We start from the raw sequence: 25,073 nt of genomic DNA, 5'->3' as shown, positions 1-25,073 counted from the left end.
GCTCTGTCTTTGTGAGTACTTGGCCTCGTCCCCGGACCGCGTTCAGTAGAGTCTAGGATGTTGCGAGCGTGTCAATGGAGTTGGTCGTCTGCGCAAGGTAGTTCGAGTCATGGAAGACGTTTGTTGAGGTTTTCAGGTGGACGTCGCCCAGCTCAGACGTCAATGATCCCACATTCAGGTCCCCTCCCTCTAGGAAAGGAGAAGAAGTCCCCTTTCGTGCGGTGCTGTGGGTTTTCTCATAACTACCAGCTTGGGTGGGTGAAGTTGTGGTCCAGGACAGGCAAAAGTTTCCCCGCGATAACATTTTGCCAGAGGGTGTCAGTGGAATTTTCTCTGCACTCGGTCAATGACGCCAATCGCTCATCTCAACTGCCGACCTCGGCCTCACTAGCCCCCTCAACGCAGTTTCTACTGGCACCATGGGAATGTTTTCTATGTATGTACACATCAGAGAAACTGTTGGCGCAGTAAATATGGCATGGATACAGATGGGAGAGACCAGTAGCCCCTTGGCCCCATCTCAGGTCTTATACACAAGTCCAAAAGGATGCAGATATCCTCCATATTCTAGCCGCGCATGAACCTGCCCGCACCATGTCCGTACCATGTCCGTACCACCAGGCTGTTCTATGAGTCGTGATGATAGGATAGTTCATACAAATGGATCCCCTCCAATGTCGAGCCCCATCACAGTTCCCGATGTCAGCTCCATAACACCTCTTTTTGGATAATTCGCCAAACATGCAATGCCCCGGTGTTGACGATGATTCCTGAATCTTTTCCCCTTCTTGCGCAAAAACCAGAAATCCATACCCCGTTTTCAACTCCGTTCGTCTCCGCTGGTAAAGTCGTCAAAGTGTTTCGAGACGTTCTCCCCGTCCTCCAGGTCCGCATGGTCGTTCGCTGAATCGTTGCTCGCCGTTCGAATCATGTCAAGTGCCTCACTCGCGTGACTGGCTTCTTGTTCTAGACTCGGCACCGCATCATTACTCGTGTCCGCATCTGGATTCGTCATGCCCATGAACATATGGCCGTATTCGCCCCCAACGACTGGGGAGACCCCTCTCGCAGAGTTGGGCGCACTCGTAGCTGCACTGGCAAGTCCACTCCGCAATTCGTCGTCAGCATCCAGACCTAACCCAGTACCCGATCGGAACATGGGGAATGACGGGTCGTGGTTTCGTTCTTCCGAATGATCTCCACCAAAGGTGGGCATCATGGGATCCCGCAACCCTTCATGTGGTGCTTCCCTCGTAGGGCTGAAGAATGACGGCGAGTTGGATGAATAGGGAGAAGGTCGGCGTTCTACAAAGGATGGCCCGGACATAAAACCCGGTTCATACGTCCGACCGGGTCCTCCATGCTCGTTGGAGTCTTGCCTCTGCATGGCAGATGAGCCTTCAGCAAGCCCACTGTTCTGACCGGGACTCGAAGTGGAGCCATGTGCAGATGGTGATTGCGTCGACGGCTTGGGACGCAGAGGCCCAGTAACAAAGGATTCCTGCGTCTTTCTGCGCACATAGGTCTTTGTCCGTAAATGCGGCGGAAGATCCTCGGGTTTTTCGACTCCGTGCTCCTTCATCAGCTTCTGCTGCTTGGTCGGTCGGGGCTTCCGCGTTGACAAACTCTGGTCCAGGATAGGCGGCGGTTCGGGAGCAATGGGCTGCCATTTGTGCAGTTCCTGCCGTAGTACATTGGTCTCGTATGCCAGGAGAACTTCTGCACCCTCGATCTTGCGTAGGTAGAACAGCATTTCTGGCATCTCGTCGATGGTCCTACAAAGTTGACTGCCAGTTGTGTACCGCATGAGGAACTCACGAAATGCCTGCGCCTTGTCAATGATTCGCTTAAGGAGCTCTTCTTCCTCCGGTTGAAAAGGAAGATCCTGGATTTCGTCTTGCCAGGCTTGGAGATCTTCGAGTTTTGGTCGGGCCGCATCGCGAGGGATCTTGACTCGCCAATCGCAAATAGGACAAGTAAACATCTCGCACTCCTTGACCTTTCCTCTGGCCAGCTTGAGGCATTTTGCATGGTACCTGAAGACGTGTTAGTCGAGCCTCGTTGACTACGCAAAGCCACTCACCAATCATGACAGATTTCGCACTCGATCATGAGCCCGGCCTCGGGTTGACGACAGATACAGAAAACTGGTTTCTCCTCGTCACCAAGCGCGCCCTTCTCCTCGCCCTCAATGGGCGTGGCCTCTCGCGACGCAGGCTCAACCGGAGGCCTGAACGTGTCGTTCAGGTCGAAGCAGAAGTTATTTTTCTCCTCCACGAACTTCATATGTTGTTCGAGGATGTGAAGAGGGGCGTTGGCCTTGCCAAATAGTTTTTTGCCCCTTCTCATCCAATCTTCATGTCTCCGCAGTTCTTTCTCCAAGTCGGCAGCGCCGTGAGGTTTGCCGTTCAGATCCTCAAAGCTTTTGACCACATCCCGGACATGCACATACATGGGGCGCTTTCGTAGATCTGGATCGTGGCTTCGTTCGACTAAGGTGATAATCTGGCGTTTAGCCTCGCGATTCTTGGCCAGGATCACATCCATCTGCTCCAAAGTCTCCTTGTTGACAGGGAAAACCTGATTCTGGACCTGGGAATGTAGCGACTCCAGCTGTGGGTAGTGGACATCCTCGGCTGCCATGACCTCTTTCGCTTTGATCTCCCAGAACTCACCTTGTCTCACCACTTCAGTCAGAAACAAAATTTCCGGCATCTGTGGTGAGATTTCCAATTCGGTTGAACGCTTGAGAAGTTCTTTGCAATCATCAAGGGTCTTCGATTGCACGTCTTTCTGAACCTGTCGGACCTCTTCGAGCCAGTGAGTGCGCGCGTGAACCTGCTCCAGGTTTGTGAGTTCAGGCATAGCTGCCATGAAGCCGCGACCTTCCTCAAGTAAAGCTTCCAGCTCATCGGATGTCGCTTGGTGCTGACCCCTGAGAATGCGATTCACACTTGCCCGCCATTCGTCGATAACAGTGACCTTTTCTTTCAAGCTCTCGAGCTGGGGCGCACTGAACCCGAGTAGTTCTCCCTCCTCGATCAACTCTTTCATGCGCTCCACGGTGAGTTGTGGCTCGGTATCCTTGTCTTCTGGCCGACCGGTCCGGAGGGAAGATCGTCGCCAGGCCTTCTCATTCTTTCGTCTGTTTTGCTGCTTTCTGGTGAGATACAAGTTCGCCTCGTCCACCCACTGGTCGCACTTTTTGACAAAATCGGCCAGCTCATCCAATCCCCTCAAGGGGTGTGGTATCTTTTCACCTTCGGTCAGCAGCGTATGCATTGATTTGAGCGGAGGCCGCGCGTCAGTGGCCAGCAGAGCCTCTAATTTTGCCTCCCAAGCTTCAGGTACATTGGCCTTATCCACCACCTTCTGAACAATGTTGCTCAGCTCTTGGTTGGTATAGCGAACGAGAAGACTATGATTGGGTCCTCTCAGCCTTTCGCTCGGGGAGTCAGAGCAGCAATCAGACACTTCAGGATGCAAAAGACATGTGACTTTGCCGCTGCGGTGGCACCGGAATTGTGAAAGGTAAGAAAATGCTTTACAATAGCAGCACTGATATTCTTCCTCTTCAAGCTCGGCGTTCTCAATCTTGATGATGAGGCCACAGGACTCTGACGGCTCAGGAGCCAATGTATCGAACGTGCAGTTGTCATGGGGATAATGCCGTTGGTGAAGTGCCACAAAACCTTGACGTTCAGCCAACTCTCGGGCCCGGGTTCGCTCGAGCGCAGGTCCTAGCCACTTTGCTGTCTTGATTGTCGTATCCGACGCTGCCGCGGTGAAGAGAAGTTCGTCATGCGAGAAGCATGGTTGACGGCGGAATTCCTGCAGTCGCTGCACACCAGCCTCGCCAAACGGCTCCCAATCAGCTGGCGCAAAATTGACAGCTTCGTTGAAGTTAAATCCGTGATTGAATCCCGCATGGTACGCTTGAGGGAACGTGATAACAAATTGACCCGCGCGTTGGTCAAGGGCGTAAACCTCCACCCCAGCCTTTCTCAGCTGATGTGGTGGAAGAATCGTGACGAGTTGAAAGAGCAAATCAGGCTGGGTCTCGAACAATTCCGGTACTGCTTTGCGCATTGCATCTTCGAAGCGATATGCATCTTTGCCAGGGATTCCGTACCACGTCTTGGTCGCACCAAAGTGTTGATAATTTGCTGAATATGCATAGTGATCCTCATTATGCCAGCAAAACGTGGAGAAACACATACCCACGTACAGCCACGGCACTGTCATCCCAGAAATATCACCTTTGATGTGTCTGAACAGCGACTCTTCAAGGAAGGGCATGACATTCAAGTTCCAAGGGTCTTTTGCATACGGGTTAAGGGGGTTTTTCTCCACGGTCGGGAACCCGCTGCCATGGGTTGTCGAGTGAATGTCTGCACCGTACTCGACTTCGACCGACTCAGTGATATCTTCGACTAGTCTCCAGAACTCACGTTCGACATCATCCTCGGTCGGCTTCTTTGGCGTATTGGAAACGGGGTCGAAAGGCATCCGGGCGGAAAAGTAATGCTCTTTGAAGTTATTGGCCTTCTCTTGAAACTGTTTCAGAGAGTAGACGCTGCCTTCCTCAAAGCCATAGTCATTCGTTCCAACCAGGCACTTTGAACAGTGCCAGTCATATTCGGGCATATGGCTCAAAGGAGGCTCCACACAATGCTTGTGGTAGCCCGAATCGCAGCTATCGCAAACAAGGATGCTCTCCTTGTTATCTGACTTGCCGCACTTCTCGCATTTGTCGCCATGTCTCCGAGGTGCTGTTTTGGTGCGCACTTGGGGGGTTGTCGGGCGCATTGCAGGAATGTGGTTGCCGGGGATTATGGGCATGCCGTCCTTTTTGGGTCTCTTACTTCGCCTGCCGTTGGCGGCATCGCCTTCACCGTCGAGCCCCTCTGAGCCGGATTCGCCATTGAGACTATCGTGACTCAGAGTCCTCTTCAATGGATTGGAAGATCCATTCGTCATTGAATTACCAGCTGAATGGATTGTCGTGATCGTGGGTCCATTGATGGCCGGGAAGGCGGGAGCCGGACTTTGATTTAATGGCGGCATGCCGTTCATTTCGTTCTTGACAACGGGAGGTGGCTGGGTATTGATGGCCGTAAAGCTGTTCACCGCAGTAAAGCCGCTGTTGATTGCGGTGAATCCCGACGATGAGGCTGGCCGTGACTGAGTGGCAGGGGGTGCCGAGGGTATGGACGGTGGTTGTTGCGACGGGCCGGGGGAATTCTGTACTTGGGGGGTTAGAGGCCTGGCGGGCTGGGGTTTCGGAGAATCTGTTCCATGACTGCTGGAGGAGCAGATTGTGATGGAAGCGGGTGAGTGACCATGGGCTGATGAGGCATGGGGGATGGCGAGTACGCTCCACCATGGTCATTGTCAAGCTGCGGGTGAACACTTGCTTTGGCGAATTTCAGCCATTCCTCATAAGGATGGAGCCATCGTTGATAGGAATTCTTCAGGGACGTGGATAGGGATGACATGATCTTTCCACTGTATCCCAAATCTCTCCCGATCTCGGCCCATTTCTTGTCCTTGCAGACCCGTTCGAAACCACCTCTGACTTCGACGGCTTTCTTGAGTTTATAAAGGTCAAGCGGACGCTTATCGACCGAGGGAAATCGATTGAGATGTGCGCCGTACTGTTTGTGAAATTTGGCCAGCTGATCTAGGTAGTTGAGATTTGTGCGGTTCCCTACAAGACAAGTCAGAGCGGATACATCACACCGATCATGAGAAAGCCCACCTCCTTCAACCAGATTGATCTCCTGGCGCCGAGTGCGGAAGTGGAAGCGCTATGGCAGGTTAGCATTGCACTTCCGGCCGACAGTCCCTGCGCGCTCACCTCTGTGTCAATGGCGAAATCCGGATTCCAGTTGTCTGGCGGGATTATTTTGCAGATGCCGTACTTGCTCGCCTTCTCTGAGATACTGCGAATGTACTCCATCGGATCACGAAACTCTGCTTCTGTAGGCCGGAAAGTCGGCGCTTCGGGGAGGTCGTGGAGCCTCCTCCTCGCTGGAGGATCGCGACTATAGGCATGGCCCTTGCGCTCGACAGTTCGCAGATCGAGAGGGGGTGCTCGGCGGGCACTGTAGGGAAACGACGGCGTCGCCATGGTGGCAGGAGGAGCACCATTCATTCTCGACGCGGCTGATGATGGCTTCAAGGTCGCAGCCTGTGGTGCGACACCACCAGTCGAAGGTGGAGCGACCATGACTGCGACAAGTTGGGAAAGCCGGTCAAGCTGCGGGATATGCTTATTCGATAATTGTAATTGTACAGGGAGGATTCGGAGGAGCGTCGAGATTCACGGGACTGATCCCCAGGGCGGGCGTAGATGAGAGCTTTTGAACTTGATTGATATTGATATCGGACAGGAAAAGTCGAGAAAAAAGAGCGGCAGGGCGGGTTGACAAGTGAGTTTTCCTCCGGACAGCCTTGTAGAGGGACAGAGAATGGATCGCAGGGTTAGCGTTGAACTCTGAGGTAAAGGCACGGCATGCTTAGTGCCAAAAGAGCACCTTGAGACGCAGTCGCTCACATGCGGAGTGGCAGGAGTCTCTGGTTGCGAGAGCGCCGGTTGTGGTGTGAGAGGTGAGAGGAGGGATATAGGTCAAGAGACGAGTAACAAGTGGATAGATGGGGATCGTCGGGCAAGCGCGAGAGAGAATCAAGCAGAGGCTCCAGATGCTCTCCAAGGGCAAAGACATGGAGCCCGACTCGATTGGCTGCTGCGCTTCCTTTGTGGCGAGGTGGTTCGGAGGCTTGTGCAATCGCGCCAAATCTGCCAAGTCTCTTGGCATTGTGCCGTCCCCTCTTCCACTGCAGGCACGTGATGCTTCTTTCCGCTTCTGTCAACAAGACACTTCACGAGGAATGAGGCCCTGATCATTGATCAACGTCATCAACGCCCTTCAGTTGGGCCAAAGGGACATATGCCGTGCGCATCAGATCCATCAGCATCAGTCAGAATCCTCTTCTTTGTTTACGGGGGCTGCTCAGTATTGGCCGATGATCTGTTGCCACTAATGACGAGCCATTAGGCACGGCCTTATCTCCATGCCCCAAGCGCCACGCGTGGGATAAACGACACGTCGATTCAGTCACCGAATGCTACAAGGGTGAAGATGGATATCAAACCCATTCCCGCCTTCTACTGCTGTTACCTCCTTCGCTCCACCGTGCGACACTCAAGCCTTTACATCGGTTCCTCACCGGACCCGGCACGTCGCCTCGCTCAGCACAACGGTCGAGTTCAAGGCGGCGCCGTGCGCACGTCTCGCGCCAGCCTTCGTCCCTGGGAAATGGCCTGTATCGTCGCCGGGTTTCCCTCCAACATTGCGGCATTGCAATTTGAATGGGCTTGGCATAATGCACACTTGACCCGCCACATATCCCCGGAGCAGCGCCTGTCGTTTGCCACCACCCGAACAAAGACTTCTAAGACGGGGAAAGTCACCAAGAGACCCGGGCGACCCAGAACTTCCCTGATTGATAAGTTATCAAATCTCCATCTGTTGCTGCGGGCGCCATACTTTTCCAAATGGCCGCTTGAGGTCCGCTTCTTTAGTGAAGACGTGTATCGTTCGTGGTCAACCTGGTGCGGACGTGTCGACACCCAAATCAGACCGGAACTCAGAGTGCACTTCGATCCAGCAGAGCCCAGGCCTCAGCCGTCAGAAGACTTGGAATTCACTTCGGCTCAGCCTCAGCCCAATCAGAGGAAGAGAAAAGCCGATTTGATCGGGAAAGGTGGTGTGGAAGGCGTCGATCCAACATACGCCCGACTCAAAGGTGTCTTTGAAAAGAGCCAATTTCTGCTCGATGAAGATGATGACCACAAGTGTTCGGTATGCACCGGGCTGATCGACCTCCGTAATAGCATCTTCGTCGTTTGTCACACGCCCGACTGTCAGGCCATATCCCATATTAGATGTCTATCCGATGACTCTCTAAAGAAGAATCAGTCAGCTTCGTCAATCGTTCCAGAAAGTGCAACGTGTCCAAGCTGTCGAAAGAACCATGCTTGGCTGGAGTTGATGCAACAGGTCACCCTTCGAAACAGAGGTGGAAAGGAGGTCAAAAAGCTCATGGGCAAGAAAGCCAAGAGCACGACGACAGCAGTAGCAGAGGTGATGGAAACTGAAAGCGAAGAGGAAGAGGAAGATGGCGCCTGGGAAAGTGAAGAAGAAGCACTTACCGCGAAACGAGTAGTTGATGAAGAGGCTGAGTTGAGCTCTGACGACGGTGATGAGGATGAAGACAGGATGTCCCTTGCGTCCGCAGACTCCTTCACAAGTATCGCATCGAGTACAGTACGGTTTAAGCCTCCCGCTCGCTTGGAAGTACCTAGGAATCTCCCAATAGTCATAGAAGATAGCGAAGATGAAGGATGACCACATGAACCCTGACTTCAGTCATCCTTGTTGTTCCTCAAGACCTTCGATCGAGCAGCGGGCCCAGTTTCTGCAGTTCGCCAGGCATGAGACCCTGGTGCAGAACCGACAGAATTTCGGCGGTGACCTCGTCCATCGTTCTCCCCGCGTCAACTTGATGAACGGCGACGCCGTCCAGTCTGGCAAACAATTTCTTGAACAGGCCCCGGACACGGGATTGCATTTCTTCCTTTTCGTACCGCTCGGCGCCGTAGCCACCACGTTTGGCCGCATCAGCAGAAGAGATGTCCAAGAAGATCAACAAATCGGGCTTCAAGAGGCCGATTTCGGGCGACCATGCCCACTCCAGCGACAGGTCCGGATTTTGCTTCGCAGCTGAATAGACGGCCCCTGAGAAGGAATAACGATCGACAATGACATTGATACCAGACATCAGGTCAGAGGAGATAGATTTGATCACTTCCCACCTGTTTGCACTGAAGATCAAGTGGATAGAATGGTCGTCCTGCTGATCTTGGCCGGTCAAGTAGCTGTTGATCATCTGGCCCGTAGGCGTAGTTCGATCTTTCCCGGAAGAAGTTAGCAGATGAGGCTTCCATGCGACTGACCTTGAAGTTGCACACACCTGGGAACTTGACATAACGGACCTTCAGGCCTTCCGACTGGAAACGCTCAAAAATGCGCTGGCACTGGCTGGACTTCCCGGAGCGGTCAAGGCCTTCAACTACGATGAGTCTCCCCCGTTGCGACACGGTAGTAGCAGGCTCCATCTGGCAAGCCTGAGCTATGCAGCCAGAGCAGTCTGCTAGACCAAAACTATCAAAAACTGATGTAGAGATTGTTGGGAAGAAGTTCAATCTTCAGGTAAGAAAGACACTGAGCCTAGTCACTAGGCTGGAGTACGCTTCACATTAGTGGCATGCGCTGCGTACTATCGATATCTACGGACGGGCTTTGGGAACGCAAACGTCATTTTCCATCGCCAGTGCCTCGTTCGCCATATAAAAAATCTCGCCGACGCAAACAGACAAGCCACCACAAACGATGCCACCATGGAGCCTGTAATTGGCGCTACTGGCGCTCCGCTTGCTCAGCAACCAGAAGAGATGTTCAAGTTCGTCCTTGAGCAGGCGTCAACGCCCAAGTGCGCCGCGAGGCTGGGTCACTTGACTCTCCGTGGACGAAATCCGATCTCAACACCGCACTATGTTGTCCCGACTTCGCGGGGCGTGATTCCTCACCTATCACAGGATAATCTACAGAAGCACACCAACATCTCCGCTGTCTATGTGCCCTTGGAAGACTGTACGTCCCCAACTTTCAGCGTCAAGCTGCGTTGCTGACTTGTGTGGCTTACAGTTGGTGGATAGTCATTGAGAAGTCGCACGCAAATGCACCCCTCTACAATACACCCGTACAAAATGGGGAGTCTCCATTACGGCGGTATATCGGTCTGCCCGATAGATGCCTGTCTGTACTCGGCATGCGCAGAGTCCCCAACATACCTTGTCCGGCTCACAACACGAATTCGTCCGTCGCCATTTCAACATCAGTGGGATTCAGGTTTCTTGAGATTGAGCAGTATCACGAAGCGATTCGAAGGCTGAAAGCCGACATTTCAACCAGCGTACCTGATCTGATCAGTACAAAGGAAGCCAGCGCCAAAAGGATAGAAAAGAGCGTGGACAGGACACATGCGTGGTTGCGAGACTTTGTGGAGAGTAAAGAGGAAGACGAAGGGTTTTCCTTCTTTGCGGCCATCCCCCCGTACGAATCGCAACTTTTGTCGTTGTATCTTTCCGACTTGAAGGACGAATACAAGTCTCACATCTCGGGGCTGTGCGTCTATTCGCCCTCGACGGTGGTTAGCCTGCCAGAAGCGCTCCGGGATATCCCTACGATATGCCTGACCGATCCGTTGTCACCACAGGCAGTACTCGCAGCAATCCACGTGGGAGTCGATCTCTTGACGGTACCTTTCGTGACGCAATCTTCGGAGCAGGGAATGGCGTTGTCGTTCACCTTTCCAGGATCTTCGGACACTTTGAATCAACCCCTCGGAATCGATCTCTGGTCCACCACCCACGCCACAGACCTCTCCCCCTTGACTCCCAATTGTGCCTGTTACACGTGCACACGCCATCACCGCGCGTACGTGCACCATCTCCTCCAAGCGAACGAAATGCTCGCATGGACACTGCTCCAAATCCACAATTTCTCTGTCATCGATGCCTTCTTCTCTGCCATCCGGCAAAGCATCCAGAACCGAACATTCGAAGACGATACCAGGATGTTCGGTCGTGCGTATGAATCCGGATTGCCGACACCGACGGGCCAGGGACCGAGGTTGAGGGGGTACCAGATGAAGAGCGTTGGGGGAGGTGAACCGAAAAAGAACCCCAAGGCTTATGGGAAGCTGGATGATCAGATGCAGAAACTTGCGGAGGCAGAGAGCGGCGTCGCTACCCCGGATGGCGATGCAGATGATATTTTAGCACACGGATTAGCGAAGAAGGTCGAATGAACTGTCCTTTCTCTCTGTCTCTCTCAAAGGAGAGGAGAAATCAAGCGCGCACAAGCCCCCAATACGCACAGAAGGATGGTATCGACTCAATAGATCAGATTGGATCCCGCGTCCCAATTCATTAGAGATCTCTCACCGCCTCCCTCAGCAGCGGCCCAACTTGTTTCCGACTTTTACTCGTATCTCCCATCCACCAGATCTTCCACTGCCCCTTGTCGCCGAACGTCTTTGTCAGCGCCTCCGTGAGTCCTTTGACTTGCGCTTCCTCCTCTCCCGCCTCTTTCTCCTTATCACCACCATCACCGCTATTGCTGTTTCTCGTGCTGGTCCCATCTTCAGTCGCAGCTGTCCAGTCCGACAAGCGTAGCTCGTCGCGGCTCCTCGCCTCGAACGCGTCGACCGCGGCCTTGACGTCTTCGTCCAGGACCAGCACGGCAACTTCTTTCCGCCCATCGCCCGTGCGTGTGAGCAGACAGAACACGCCTAGTTGCCGCGCCGGGTCGGTGGCAAAGGCGGTGACCTCGGACAGGAATGCGTCGACGGCGTTGCCACTTCGGGCGGGCCCTTCGCTCTCACGGCCGGCGTGGGAGACGAGCCAGGAAAGCGGTTTCACCAGGCTGGAGATGCCGATGTTGATTTCCTTGCTCTCGCCGGACCCGGAGGGGCGCTCCGTCCAGACCTTGTAGTCGCGACCAAACACCTCTTGCATGGTCAACAGGTCGAGCGAGTCGGCCTTGGCGGTGGCGATGCAGGAGAAGAAGGCGTCGCGCCCGTCCCATTTTGCCGCTGCTGCTGGTGGTTGCGAGGGCGCTTCTGTGTGCACCGCGGTGGCGGCGATGACGGATTCGAGAAAGCGCACGACCTCCCGGTCCGTGTCGGAGCACTTGTCACCCGTGGCCCTCAGGTTCCAGGTGTCGATGAGGATCGGGGCCAGAGCGAGCTTGGATATCTGCTGCAGCACCTCCGGGTCGACGTGTGGAGGTGAAGGAGGAGGAGGGGGGCTCGGAGTCTGTTGTTCTTGTGTCTGCCTGGTCGAGGAGGTGGTGGGCCACATCCCACGTTCGCGCAGGTGCGTGACCACGAGACTGGTGCAGCTCCCGATCCCGGTGGTGACGATCCTTGGGTCCGCATCCGGGCCGACGTAGTTTTCGTCGACATGGTGGTCGATGCAGCCCGTTACGGTGAACCGGGCCGAAATGGCTTCGTCCGACAGGCCTGGTATTGACGGGGAGTTGTGGTCGACCAAGAAGAGGGGCTGCTTCCCGGTGGTCGGGTCTGGGTGCTGTGGTTCGGAGTCGTTGGAGTCGGCGGTGAATAGCTTATATAGCGATGATCCTTCATCAGCCTTGATGTCCGCGATGGTGATGAGTTCCCTCAGTGCATCAGTCTTGCCCTGCTCTCGCCCCTCCTTGCCGACCGTGTCAGGCGATTCCCCCAATGCCAATCGCACAGCAACGCCAAACTCTGGCCGAAGTCGCCATAGCTCGCTTGACCCGACAGACGGCAGGTTCAGGATGGGTATATAGGTGGTTTTTCTCGTATGGGCCGCCTCGTTTCCGGCCAGATTGTAGCAAAACGAGGTCACGACGGCGGAGATGAAGCTATCCAGGTCTGCCGAGGGGTTGCCCATTACCAGAACAGGCTTCTGCGATATGCCATTGAGAGAGCTTGCAGACTTTGAAGAGACGCTGTCGTTGAGGGCCAGACTCCTCAGGCGCGAGAAGTAGGACGTAATTGACCGCATTTCACGATCCCCGTTGATGCAATCCTCACCTTCGCGAAGTCCGGACATTGGGGGAGACTACCTTTGAACGCAGAATAAAGCAAGAGCGACGGCGTTAACGGAAAGCAGATGGAAGATGAGCCCGGTGGGGACAGCTGTACCCAACTCTGCAAGTGTCCTGGGTGGTTCTACAGAGACTGTCTATGAATGCTGTGTAGAGGGACCGAAGACGACAGCCTCGTTGCCGATCGTGACGTCGGACTGTGCAAGGAAATGCGAGTTATGGGCCAGTCCTGCGCGGGGAAGCGAGATTGGCCACCGTCGAGTCCATATCATCGTATGACGAATGCGATCAAGTTGCAGAAGGGGTTTGATCTGGGATCCTCTTGCGCCATGCCCGATTCATGCCCGTACTCGGATTCGTGTCAGCGAGATGCATCAGGCTAGCCAAAGTCGTCCATATCGACAATTCGAGTTACCTGGTATTTCCTACTGCCCATCGCCTGTGGCAAGCCAGAAATCGATCGGGATGCTGAGAACATGAAAGGAGATGGACAAAGACGAGTGGCTCGAGTACACGAGTAATCCGAGCCCGTTCTCACCAGGATGAGCGGTTATCTGTGCTTCGGCTCCCTATTCATCCGGCGGTGTTTCCTCTGATTTCTTCTTTCGGTGATCTTGCGCGAGCGGGCGAATAGTGCAGGAATTGCCCCTTGTTTCCACCGTTAAGCAAGTCATGGGAGACGTAGGATAGAATTTTACGGCCGCAGCATCACAAGCACGCTGGTTTTCGAGATAATTGACATAGATCCAGTGCAGTTGTGCAGGAACAAGGCCCCCAATCGATAGGCGCACCATTCACAGCAGCACTAAAGATCTAAGCACATGCACAGAGGTACAGTATATATATGTCCAGAGGCCTCCTCGAGACTATTTCCCTCCAGTCAGTCAATACGCATCAAGCAAACCTTTTCAACAATTCAATCAGGCACTTCAAATCGGCGAAGACAGACATTCCGAGAGACACTAGAAGAAGATGCAGTGGCTTGTGACAGGTTGCAGCACAGGCTTGGGCCTCGACATCGCACGGGCTGCTCTTGAATCTGGGCAGAAATGCATCGCCACATCGCGCAATCCATCCAGCACTCCTGATGCGATCCACGGGATCGAGAACCTCGGCGGTGTTTGGGCGAAGTTGGACGTGTCCAGTCCCAGCCTTAAGAGCGACATCGACGAGATTGTCCAAAAACATGGAGCCATAGATGTTGTGGTGAACAATGCCGGGTACGCAGACGGTGGGCCTTTAGAGGTGATGGAGTAAGTCAGGTCTGGTTCTCTCTCACTCTCAGCGAAGGAAGATTGCTGATCACAATGCCCTAATGACAGCCTAGACAACGCCCGCCAGATGTTTGAGACAAACCTCTGGGGGCCAATGCGCATCATTCAAGCACTCGTGCCGTCCATGAGAAGCCGAAAGTCTGGGATCATCGTCAACATCTCCAGTGCGACCTATTGGAGTCCCCCTCCTGGCGCCGGGATGTATGCCGCGTCCAAGTTTGCGCTCGAGGGCATATCGGAGGCATTAGCGATTGAGCTGTCGCCCTTCAATATCAGGGTGTTGATTGCCGAGCCAGGCGCGATGAAGACTGGCTTTTACGACCCGAGCAAGCTGAAGATGCCGCCACTTGCGGATGCTTATAGGGGCACTGTCACAGAGTACGTGTTGCAAGCCGTTGCGGGCATGCACGACGGAGCGCCGCAGGACCCAAAGAAGACCGCTGAGGCGATTGTGAAGGAAGTGTTGGAGCCTTTATCCGATCCCATGATTTTGAGATTGCCATTGGGCAAAGAGTCTCTGGAGGGACTGAGGAAGAAAGCTGAGCAATATGTCAAGATAGCAGACAGCACGGAGAAGGTGGCCCTTGCTTGTGATTTCTGATACAAGCTGCTGGAGGTGTTGCCATGAGGTATATGGGTAGAAAAGATCAGGTTTGTATCATGAACCTTACAACTTTCTTTCTGCCAAAGAGCTGTCCTCTTTTAGGAGTTCACATTTCCAACGGCTCGTTTCAATCCCTCAAGCCGTGGTGACCTGTAGGCAGAAAGATCAGTCGTAGTGACGCCAACTTTGCCATACCACTCAATTGTGTCCCGTAACATTCTCAAAGGAGGGGATGGCACTCTGCGAGGCAGTCTGATTTTTGCAGTATATCCGCTGACGTTGGCATGAAAAGCCTTTCCGAAATCGTCTGTTAGCGTCTGGGATGCTGTGATGGACTTTCCGCCTACAAGGCCATGGCTCGAGTGAAGTTGTCCCAGTGTTGATACGGTTCATCTTGCCAACGAGACTTGAAGAGCTTACCCCTATCGACAGTGTCGGAAAAGCGGCGTGATTTTGTCCCCTTTTGTCCCTGAATTGAATCGTCAGCCAAGATTTCAACTGCGGACGCGAAATCTGGCCCCTATTCGGGAATTTTGACTTGGACTCGCGTGTCATTGAGTTCGTGTCCTCTATTCCCTTGTCGCTCGCAGCAATATCCTCACAGCCATGCGAGCGTATTCGATTCTTCTCAGCCTGCTGGCCCTGGCTGTGGCCCGGGTGTACAGTACCGCTCTGACATACAAACTTGCCGCCAATGAGAAGGCCTGCTTCTTCAGCAATGTCAACCGACCGGGCGCCAAAGTCGCTTTCTACTTTGCAGTATGGTCCCGTCCGGGTTCGTCTCCACGGAATAGACTAACGCATACTGTCCAGGTTCAATCTGGTGGCTCCTTCGATATCGATTACGAGGTGGTAGGGCCCAACGACAAGAAGATCATGAGCGGAGAAAAGGAGAGACAGGGAGACTTCGTCTTCACCGCGCAGACCGCGGGCGAGTACCGTGTCTGCTTCAATAATGAGATGTCCACGTTTGCGGACAAGATGGTCGATTTTGAGATTGCTGTAAGCGTCGCTAGCCCGAACTCCTTGTTCCCGTCAAGATCAAACCGCTAACGGCTTGTGACAATGCAGGTCGAAGACGAATCCAAATCCGCCCTTCTCCCCCAGAAAGCCGGCTCAACACCCGAACAAACCTCTGCACTAGAAGATCTGGTTTTCAAGATTAGCGGGCAGCTCAGCACTGTCAGCAGGATGCAGAAATACTTCCGTACGCGAGAGAACCGCAATTTCAGCACGGTCAGGAGCACGGAACAGAGAATCTTCAATTTCAGTCTCATTGAGGTGTGCATGATGGTCGGTATGGCTGGTCTACAGGTGTTGGTGGTCAGGTTTTTCTTCCAGGGAGCGAGGAAAGGTGAGTTGTTTGCCCGTAATCAAAGACATTGCGTAGGGGCTAACGTGTCGGGCGTCTGCAGGCTATGTATAAATACTGTATCTATGCTACTGGTTGCATGAGCCACGGCATGATATCATGTCACGGCATGGGACGGACGATTTTGACGAGGATAACAAAGCCAGAGACATGAAAGCTCTGAGAGTTTGGAAAATCATAATTGGCCAGGCTCGTCGACGGCGCTTCTTGCTGCACTGGAGGTACGAGACATCATCCAGGTCGCCGGAGGATAGAAAAGTGGCCCGCAGACCACTCTCGACGGAAGCCACACATTGCTCCTCCTCTCCCGCTGTCACCCACTGCTGTGGCAGTGGATCCAGCTACAGCTATCTCGACCTCTCCATCTTTCCATCGTCTCCCAGAATGTTCTTGCCTCGTCTCCGCTGCCTTCTTTCATTCTTTCTGTTTCTTTCGAATCACCTTGGATCTTGGACCTTCCAAAGGACCCTGAGGTTTACAACTCTTAAAAGTCTTCACCCTTACCTACACGCACAAACGGTACATAATAGAATCTGTCGGCAGCGAGGTGCAAGGTCCATCGAGATTGGAGCATGCATTTCAGAACTCATCAGCCTCCATCCTTCAAGCCTCCCACGCTGGGGCTAGAAAAGAGATGGTTCTCATCTCTCGACAAATTCAGAGACCGGATCAGGCTGTATGGTGGCCTTCACCACCAAACCAGCCCCAGATCTAACCCTGTTCGTGTATCGTCAGGCTAGTTGATTCCGTGGATCGATTCGCCCCTCGACGAACCGCGGCAACCTCCCGTTGCATATCCGCCCAGCTGCATGCTGCATGGCATTTCTATATATAAAATCTAGATACAGATCCCCGTCTTTGTCGCCGTTTCCTTCAGTCTTCGAACACCACACGCCCATATTCCCCCGTGCGCATGCCACCGAGAAACCTCGCCAAGTGATTTGTCTACAGGGCGGGAAATGGCCTCTTCTTTCTTGCTCACTCTTGCCAAGCAAAACCTTCAGCCCCTAATCCATCTAGCTACGTCGACGGCGTCGGACGCCTTTGTATGTTGGGAGGATCCTATTTTCGGGGCCACCCATCACAATGTACTGTAAGCGTCAACATGACTATTGGCGGTAGTCGCAAGTCGACAAGTTCGGGCCCGGAGAAAAATGACCCTTTCGTCACTCTCACGGGCCGTGCAGAGAGAAAATACGCAGTACAGTACGGAGTACGCGGCTGTGGAACCACATATTACGACACGGACTGGCCGCCGGTGCAGCTGCAAAGCGATCCTGAAGGGGAGGCTGGTGGGAAACCGATCGAACACGGCAAGGTCGAGAAGAGCCTTGACCACCAGTGACGCTGGAGGAGCAGAGGTTTGGACCTTTCACTCGATTTGCTATCTTTTGGACGTCGTCCATGGAATCAGGGTAAACCATTCATCAGCAGCTTCAGTGTCATTCTCTTGCCGAGTTCTCTCTCTCTCGGCCTCATTTCTCTTGACATCACAGCTCGAGGAAAGATGCCATCGTCTTCCCCTGATACGATCGAGGACATCCTCGCCACAGCTGCCATCGACCCGGCCTTTTCTGCCGCCCTGCAATCCAACACTCTGCAGCCCGGGTCAAGCTACACACTGGCGGACATCAAACAGGGTGCGGCGGCGGGCTATGCTCCGTTTCAGAAACAGCTCGCTGGCTCTCGACCGTCCGAGATCACGGAGACAGAGCACATGATCAAGCTCCGCGACGACTGGGCATGCCGCATCATCGTGTGCCACTTGACCGCGGACAGCAACATCCAAGCCACCACCACTATAGCCACCACGCCACCGCGGCCGCTCATCCTCCTACTGCACGGCGGCGGCCACACGATCGGCTACCCGGAGCTGCAGCTGGGGCTGGCGCGGGAGCTGGTGCTCGCGCACGCGGCGGTGGTGGTGTGCGCGTCGTACCGGCTGGCACCGGAGTTCCCCTTCCCGTTTTCGATCTGCGACGCGTGGGAGGTGCTGCAGTGCTGCGCGCGCGAGAATCGCAAGTCCAACTCGGCCATCCTGCCGCGCTGCACCGACGCGCGCGTGGGCTTCATCGTAGGCGGCGAGAGCGTCGGCGGCGCCACCCTCGCCGCCGCGCTGGCACACCTAGCCCGTGACCACAACCTGCACCCACCCGTGACGGGCCAGCTATTGATGGCCGGCACGTACATCGCCCCGGACCGCGTACCAGCGCCGTATCAGCAGCGGTACCTCAGCCACGAGCAGAACGCTCACGCCCCGATCCTGGATCGTCACCTTCTAGGGCTGCTGATCGAGGCGTTCAAGCCCGACCCGGCCTCGAAGCTGTGCTATCCCTTCGACCAGCACGATCCGCGCGATAAAAGTGGCAGGGAAGGTCGGGGGTCCGTCAAGCACGGCCACCTGGGCGTGGCACCGGCGTACTTCCAAGTCTGCGGGCTAGATCCAGTCCGGGACGACGGGCTGATATACGAAAAGGTGCTGAGGGAGGAGTGCGACGTGCCGACCAGACTGGATCTGTATCGCGGGTGGGCGCATTGCTGGTGGGCTATGTTTCCGGACCTGGACATGTCCAGGCAGAGGATGCGAGACGCGGTGGATGGAGTGGGATGGCTGCTGCATCTGAACTCGAATTGAAAAAAATGAGAGGATATGTGCCACGCTCTCTTCCCCTGAGTGAGCTCAACCCTAGTTACAAGGACCAGCCTTACAAGGACCAGCCTTACAAGGACCAGCCCGGTGATAACACTCGTGGCGATGACTTCTATGGAGCCTTTCATTTAAGACAAAAAAGAATCATACCTCATATGAACTCAGGCAGATAGATGGAGATACCAGTCAAACGATTAGAAATACCCTGCTGTTCCTCAAAGCACTATGCCACCTTCCTTTTGCCTAGATTGCGCTTCCCTCCGTGAGTATCAGCACTCAAACATCTTAGCCGTGCTGACGTTGACGCGACTCCATTTCCTCCCCTGGCGGATGCAGCCCCAGAACCGCATCGGCCAGTACACGTGGTACAGCCACCACCAAGGCAGCGGGTCCCAGAGCGCGTAGGTTCCGTCCTTCCAGAGCAGCAGGTGGTTGAGGAAGGTTGCGTACCCTTCCCAGAGACCCGTGATCGAAGTGCCAGAGAGAGTGAGGAAGGACAGGGCCGGGAGGATGACCAAGGTAACGAGATCGTGGCCCGTCCAGTAGTACTTGTCGTTCGTCAGCGGTCGCACAATCTGAGTAGTGTCTGTCTGGCCGTGAGGGTCTTCGAAGACGGATAGATAGGCGCCCACCATCGCTGTTGTCCCGTTAAACAGCGCCACCGCCGTGTGCGCCCTGGGGTTGCATTCAATAGGATAGAGAACAATGTTTCTGGGGTCAGTCGTGTCCTCATCTCGAACCATAAAGTCAAAGGACAGATGGCCTGTAAAGTCGACACCGCCATTGGCGGCGTACACCTTTGTGAACTCCAGCATCGCCAGGCTTAGGGCGGACTGGGCCGGGAGTGCGGTGTAATGCATGAGTAGTTCGGCAGAGGGACACGCCACAAAGGCCTTCACTTGGCCTCGTATGACCAACGAGTGCGTGCAGTACTCCTTGCCCTTGATGAATTCTTGCAGTATCCACGGTGAGTCCACCGAGATCTTGAGCCGTGCAATGTGCTCCGACGTCTCGAGGTCAGTCTTCTTCGGAAGCAGCGTCAGATCTCCACGGACCGAGTCGTCGACCCCGATCGTCTTCATAATGTACTTGCGACCAGGCGGGGCATTGCGCAAGATGTTTTGAACAGCCGCACGGCTTGTGATCTCGTGAGTCTCAGGGATCGTAAGCCCGATGCTCTTAGTATGTTCCATGAACGAATGCTTCTCGTGCAACGTCTGTGTCGTTTTGACGTCGAACTGGATAGCTTTGCAGTCGGTCCTTGCCTCGACAACCTCCTTCGCCATTCCGTCCTCCACCGCCGAAGCCACTCCAGAGCAACTGATCCACAGCTCGACCTTCTCCCTAACTACGATGTCCAGGAGGCTCTGGATATACGGCGCGGCCCCGGACCTGGTATCGGGCTTTTGGAGGCGACAGAACCGCTTCAGAGACGACGACACTCTCCCACACACCAACGCACCGTCAGGCTCAAAGTCAGCCCCGATAACATCGTGGCCAGCTTCGTAGAACAATCGTGCCAACACTAAACCCTTGGTCATACCGATTCCGGTGACCAGGACGGTGCGCCTTGTGGATTCAGCATCGCGGAGCGCCACGTTCCGATTCGACTCCACCTTGCTCGGAATGACTTTGCTGATGAAGAGGGAAACGATGAGGATCAAAGTGTCCAAGGGCAGGAATACAAGGCTCAGAATCAAGAGCGATGCATTCTGCACCCTGTGTGCCAGCAGCGAGGACGTGGCCTGAAGCATATTTCGCTCCGATATGCAGGCGTGATAATCTCACAGAGAGCGAGAACAGCGGAGAGTGTTCAGGAAATGCTAAAACTTCCCCCTCCTCTACACGTTGAAAGTCAGTGCAAGGTATGAGCTTTCTAAGAAAAGAAAATAATACTGATATCAAGTATAGACGTCACCCCATGAGAAGAAGTGGAGCCGATAGGCATGGAAATTCGCTCCGACTTAGAGGGCCAGCTAGAGAGTCGTCCAAAAATACCAATTTCTATCCCAAAACATTACCTTCTTACTGATATTAAAGGAGTAATTGTTGCAATTGCTCTTGCCTCTGGTGGGAATTATGTGATGAGCGTATGGCGGAAGGAGCCTAAGATCTCTAGCCTTTTGTGACGAATGAGTACGACCTCCAACGGCTATCTTTCAGAGCCATAACACAAGCCTTGTTCATGGGTTGTGCCGACCTTCAAAGGTCCAGTTTACTTTGGTTCAGGTATGTGTACTTGGAAGATTTACACATCTGTTCATGAGATTTTGGTTCCATATATAGATACATCAGTCTTCCTTGGCCACCCCAATACATCTCGTGATTTCAATAGCGTCCTGGTTGGGCTGGTAAGTATGTGGTAGTGCTTTTGATCATGGAACAAGTACTCACCGGCACTCCAGAGGGCTCGAAGCTGTGAACGAGTTTACTTTCGTAGATCAAGAGGGGATTGCCCACCCTCGTCTCGTCCAGTTTAGCTTCGCCCTCCCTTCTCAGGTATTGTTTGGCCGTTTGATCGGCAAAGCGCGTATCCACGCCATTAAAGGTCTGTGCTTTCTGCGTCGCCTGCTTCTTCTGCTCGACACTGCTCCGCACGTATTCCAGGTACGGTGGATTCCCAGGTTTAATCACGTTGTCCGCGGCCAAGACGGAACCCGGAGTGATCAGATTCAGCTCCTCGCAGAGCTTGAGGTCGGTGGTGTACGCTGGCTTGTAGTGATCCAGGAACATCAGGTCGATGTGCTGGAGAGTTCCTGTAGCGTGCAACTCCTTGATCGAGGCGTCACTTGATCCCTTAACGACCTTGACAATGTCGCTTAGCCCTGCAAGGTCGACCAGAGAAGAGATGACAGTCACGAATTCCGGATTTCGTTCAAGGCTGAAATACCTCTTGCCGCCAGCCTTGCGCAAAGCGTCTCCAAACAAGATGCAGGAGTACCCAACGTAGCCGCCTAGCTCGACCATAACCTGGGGCTTTACTTCGGCTATCAGGTCAGTCACGATCCGGCCTTTGTCTTCTCCCACATTCATGAGGTACTTCTGAGTACGTGCGAATTCGTCGATAGCCGCCAGCACTTTATGCGGCGAATTTCGCATCTCCTCAACATCTGGCTTGTCGTAGATGAATTGTAAGAGTTCCCTTTCGCGGCCATCATCAAACTAGATCCGGTTAGCGTTTTCCATCAGATATATTGTGGCTGAACAGTACGAATATTTCCTCTTGCTCCTGGTATTTCTTTTGCGGGTCGAATTCAGCCATTGCTTCTCGATAATCAAGTATCTCACAGTAGAGTAGACGATGGGAATGTGTTCTACCATGAGTCTACCGGAAACAGACCTAATTTGCGCTTCTGAAAGTGGTTGAAATGGACAGCCACAGAAACCTCTCCACCCAACAATTTGGTGGCAATGTCATCACAATGCTGTTCTTCTACTCACGGATGTTGAATCAGCCAACCGGAGTTGGAAGCGAGAAGGAGGTGTCACTAGATCTATGTGGGGGAGAAAGCAAGATGCGAGATCGGACTCCAGGAAGATTCAAGATGAATCACTATATGTCGGGGTCGTGGCAAACGGACGCCGTTGACTGGAGAGTTTGGAAAAGTCATGATCGAAGGGAGCGAAAATGCCCACATGTGTTGATGATCCGGTCATTGCTATGTAGTCCAATCAGATATCAGGGCACTAGCCCTATTCGGATTAGTATCTCCGTAGCCTGATGTCTTCCAGCCCTCCACGCCAACATCCTCCTTCGCCTTTGCTATATCCTTGTGTTGGTTGTGGGACATCCCGAGTCGTCATCAACCGCTGCATGTAGGCAGTATCTTGTGGAGATCTCTGCAAGACGCAATTGACTCCTGGTCGACATTGACACCACACTGTGCCCCGCTGTGGTCGAGGCACGCCGAGCCGGATCTCTACTCCATGAGATTCAGGGGAAAGATCTGAGAGACAGAGACGCTAGGATCTACGTTCTTATGACTTGTGTGTGTGGAAAGGTCCGGCGGTGACACAAGACCCAGACCAGGCAGAGATGGTCTCAGGAACATGTCCAGCCTTCGTGGGTGACACTCCCGGGACGGAAATGTCGCGACTCGAACGTTACCTCATTGACTTTCCACGACTACATCATGACTGTGACTTGTCCAAATTCTAAATCGGCGCCAAGTTATCTTTGGCGTTCCTGGCATGTTGAGACCAGGATCAATCCCATTGAAATCTGGTTTCTGCCTATACTGCTGACCCGCTTGTGGAAATATCTCACCGGAGTTGTTGAGTCCTGCTGAAGAAGAGACCCAGTCTCTGTACTCCACACCAGCCTTTGCAATGGCAGCGGTCAAAGGGAGGCACTGTGTTTGGTCGGAGACAAGAAGCGACCAGATGCCTTGGTTGTCGCGAAGAATGTACTCCCTCTCCGACGAGCTGACTGGGTGCCCTGTATGGTATATTAGGCTCGAATTTTCCCACTGTGTAGCTCAAACGTCTTGATATCCCCCGACTCTTCTTCCCACTGCCCAGCCTCGGAAACTCTCATCAACTGAGATACCCCTGAAGATATTCTAAAATGTCTGATCTCAAAGCCTCGGTGGACGCAACGCCCGCCGGTTTCCATGTCGAGGGTTATGAGAAGATCGAATATGACTTCACCTTCATCGACGGAGTCTTTAACACGAAGCGAAGTGACCTCGCCGACTGCTATACGCGGTGGGGGCGGTGCCTCGCCGTTATGGACTACAACATCTTCAACCTCTATGGCGAGCAAATGCAAAAGTACTTTGATCACTACAAGATTGATCTGGATATTCACAAGACCATGATTGGCGAGAAAGCCAAGTCCATTGACACTTTCTTGAGCATTGTTGATTCCATGAACAAATTCGGAATCTTCAGAAAGGTGAGGCTCGCATTGAAGACTCGCCTTGAATACAGCTGACATCTGTATCAGGAACCTGTACTAGTCATTGGAGGTGGACTGGTCACCGATGTTGCCGGGTAAAAGTTACCACCTGCCGAATGACTCCCAAGGCACTCTGGCCCATATATCTCCTTAGCATTTGATGTTTGGACTCGTTACTAACATTTACTCACTAGTTTTGCCTGTGCTGCCTATCGCAGGAATACAAACTACATCCGCATCCCCACAACTGTTATTGGGCTGATTGACGCATCGGTGTCCATCAAAGTCGCCGTCAACTATGGCAACTACAAGAACCGCCTAGGTGCCTATCATGCACCAATGCGCACGTTTCTCGACTTTACGTTTCTGCGGACTTTGCCAAAGGCTCAGATCCGCAATGGCTTTGCGGAGCTGATCAAGATCTCCACGTGTGCCCATCTACCAACTTTCGAGCTCCTGGACAAGTATTGCGAGCAGCTGATCGACTCTGGATTTGGTCGCTGTGATGGTGCACCTGAAGAGGTGCGAAAGGCAGCTGACACCATCAACCGGGCTGGTATCCATGAGATGCTCAAACTTGAGACGCCGAATCTCCATGAGATCGGCCTTGATCGAGTGATTGCATACGGCCACACGTAAGTACCACAACGACTACGGCGCAAAGCTCCCCTCTGACTTCTGTAGATGGTCTCCATTGCATGAACTGGTTCCAGAAGTTCCGCTCCGCCACGGACATGCAATTTCAATAGATATGGCCTATTCGGCCACGTTGGCTAATATGCGCGGCATCCTGAGCGACGCGGACCACGAGCGGATTTTGCGCCTCTTTTCGCGCGCAGGGCTGTCCATGGACCACCACCAATTCGACAAAGAAATTCTCGATAAGGGTACCAAAGCTATTCTGAGAACTCGAGATGGAAAGCTGCGCGCTGCAGTGCCCGCTCCGCTTGGGTCGTGCATCTTCTTGAACGATGTGTCCATGGATGAAATGTACGCCGCTCTCAAGCGCCATAAGGCGCTGATGAAGAGCTTTCCTCGCAATGGCGAAGGTCTCGAAGCTTTCGTTGACGCCAGCGACACTGGTTATACGGTGAACAACCAGCCGGTGGAAATGAATGACGCATCGAACGGTCTAAAGTCTTTGAACGTTCTGAACGACGATGTTCACAAGAACAGCATCCACCCCAACGGTCATAAGAACGTGGACGGAAAGATGACAAACGGTGTATTGACCGCCACGAAACATGCGTCGGATCCTGAGAAGGTCAACACCTTGATTGAGGGTATCAGAGGAAATGCTAATGGAGATGGGGTCGCTCACGAGTTGAACGGTTGTGGCAAAGCAGTTGAAGTTCGGGTATGATAGGAGAGCTATACTGACCTGATCATCGATCGTCCTGAGGAAGTAAAAATATATATGATTGGGATGTCTCTTCGAAAACACACTATGGTCTTGACCTAGGTAGATAGCTCAAAGAGGATAGCAACAACGATTAGAGCATAAAAAGCTAATAGATATTGAGGTTCATGCGTAACACTTGCCTCGTT

General features: G+C 53.5%; 11 protein-coding genes across 11 annotated transcripts; 6 read left to right on the top strand and 5 right to left on the bottom strand.

Moving 5' to 3' along the window:
- Positions 1-820: 820 nt before the first annotated feature.
- On the bottom strand, positions 821-6,232 carry AYL99_03909 (hypothetical protein; the record flags this gene model as incomplete). Its single annotated transcript, XM_018835423.1, has 5 exons — positions 821-2,036; positions 2,084-5,244; positions 5,304-5,710; positions 5,762-5,810; positions 5,861-6,232. The coding sequence occupies 5 exons, from the start codon at positions 6,230-6,232 to the stop codon at positions 821-823; spliced, it is 5,205 nt and encodes a 1,734-aa protein (XP_018695073.1).
- Positions 6,233-7,145: 913 nt separating this feature from the next.
- Positions 7,146-8,414, top strand: AYL99_03908 (hypothetical protein; the record flags this gene model as incomplete). The annotated part of the gene is made up of 1 exon (XM_018835422.1): positions 7,146-8,414. One exon carries the CDS (start codon positions 7,146-7,148, stop codon positions 8,412-8,414), a length of 1,269 nt encoding a protein of 422 aa, XP_018695072.1.
- A 37-nt stretch (positions 8,415-8,451) lies between these two features.
- On the bottom strand, positions 8,452-9,184 carry AYL99_03907 (thymidylate kinase; the record flags this gene model as incomplete). Its single annotated transcript, XM_018835421.1, has 2 exons — positions 8,452-8,978; positions 9,040-9,184. 2 exons carry the CDS (start codon positions 9,182-9,184, stop codon positions 8,452-8,454), a joined length of 672 nt encoding a protein of 223 aa, XP_018695071.1.
- Positions 9,185-9,466: 282 nt separating this feature from the next.
- Positions 9,467-10,938, top strand: AYL99_03906 (hypothetical protein; the record flags this gene model as incomplete). The annotated part of the gene is made up of 2 exons (XM_018835420.1): positions 9,467-9,719; positions 9,785-10,938. 2 exons carry the CDS (start codon positions 9,467-9,469, stop codon positions 10,936-10,938), a joined length of 1,407 nt encoding a protein of 468 aa, XP_018695070.1.
- Positions 10,939-11,059: 121 nt separating this feature from the next.
- On the bottom strand, positions 11,060-12,730 carry AYL99_03905 (hypothetical protein; the record flags this gene model as incomplete). Its single annotated transcript, XM_018835419.1, has 1 exon — positions 11,060-12,730. The coding sequence occupies one exon, from the start codon at positions 12,728-12,730 to the stop codon at positions 11,060-11,062; it is 1,671 nt and encodes a 556-aa protein (XP_018695069.1).
- A 967-nt stretch (positions 12,731-13,697) lies between these two features.
- Positions 13,698-14,600, top strand: AYL99_03904 (hypothetical protein; the record flags this gene model as incomplete). Its single annotated transcript, XM_018835418.1, has 2 exons — positions 13,698-13,978; positions 14,048-14,600. 2 exons carry the CDS (start codon positions 13,698-13,700, stop codon positions 14,598-14,600), a joined length of 834 nt encoding a protein of 277 aa, XP_018695068.1.
- Positions 14,601-15,209: 609 nt separating this feature from the next.
- AYL99_03903 (hypothetical protein) lies at positions 15,210-16,029 on the top strand (the record flags this gene model as incomplete). Its single annotated transcript, XM_018835417.1, has 4 exons — positions 15,210-15,362; positions 15,417-15,605; positions 15,675-15,957; positions 16,019-16,029. The coding sequence occupies 4 exons, from the start codon at positions 15,210-15,212 to the stop codon at positions 16,027-16,029; spliced, it is 636 nt and encodes a 211-aa protein (XP_018695067.1).
- A 1,453-nt stretch (positions 16,030-17,482) lies between these two features.
- Positions 17,483-18,610, top strand: AYL99_03902 (hypothetical protein; the record flags this gene model as incomplete). The annotated part of the gene is made up of 1 exon (XM_018835416.1): positions 17,483-18,610. The coding sequence occupies one exon, from the start codon at positions 17,483-17,485 to the stop codon at positions 18,608-18,610; it is 1,128 nt and encodes a 375-aa protein (XP_018695066.1).
- Positions 18,611-18,894: 284 nt separating this feature from the next.
- Positions 18,895-20,379, bottom strand: AYL99_03901 (hypothetical protein; the record flags this gene model as incomplete). Its single annotated transcript, XM_018835415.1, has 1 exon — positions 18,895-20,379. One exon carries the CDS (start codon positions 20,377-20,379, stop codon positions 18,895-18,897), a length of 1,485 nt encoding a protein of 494 aa, XP_018695065.1.
- Positions 20,380-20,916: 537 nt separating this feature from the next.
- Positions 20,917-21,887, bottom strand: AYL99_03900 (hypothetical protein; the record flags this gene model as incomplete). Its single annotated transcript, XM_018835414.1, has 3 exons — positions 20,917-20,964; positions 21,020-21,787; positions 21,837-21,887. 3 exons carry the CDS (start codon positions 21,885-21,887, stop codon positions 20,917-20,919), a joined length of 867 nt encoding a protein of 288 aa, XP_018695064.1.
- Positions 21,888-23,192: 1,305 nt separating this feature from the next.
- AYL99_03899 (hypothetical protein) lies at positions 23,193-24,934 on the top strand (the record flags this gene model as incomplete). The annotated part of the gene is made up of 5 exons (XM_018835413.1): positions 23,193-23,522; positions 23,574-23,620; positions 23,720-24,160; positions 24,210-24,882; positions 24,932-24,934. 5 exons carry the CDS (start codon positions 23,193-23,195, stop codon positions 24,932-24,934), a joined length of 1,494 nt encoding a protein of 497 aa, XP_018695063.1.
- Positions 24,935-25,073: the final 139 nt, after the last annotated feature.

The sequence above is a fragment of the Fonsecaea erecta genome (assembly GCF_001651985.1).
Source record: "Fonsecaea erecta strain CBS 125763 chromosome Unknown Scaff3, whole genome shotgun sequence".
Classification (NCBI taxonomy): domain Eukaryota; kingdom Fungi; phylum Ascomycota; class Eurotiomycetes; order Chaetothyriales; family Herpotrichiellaceae; genus Fonsecaea; species Fonsecaea erecta.
The sequence above is the reverse complement of the archived record's forward strand: the minus strand, read 5'-3'. Positions and strand labels throughout refer to the sequence as shown.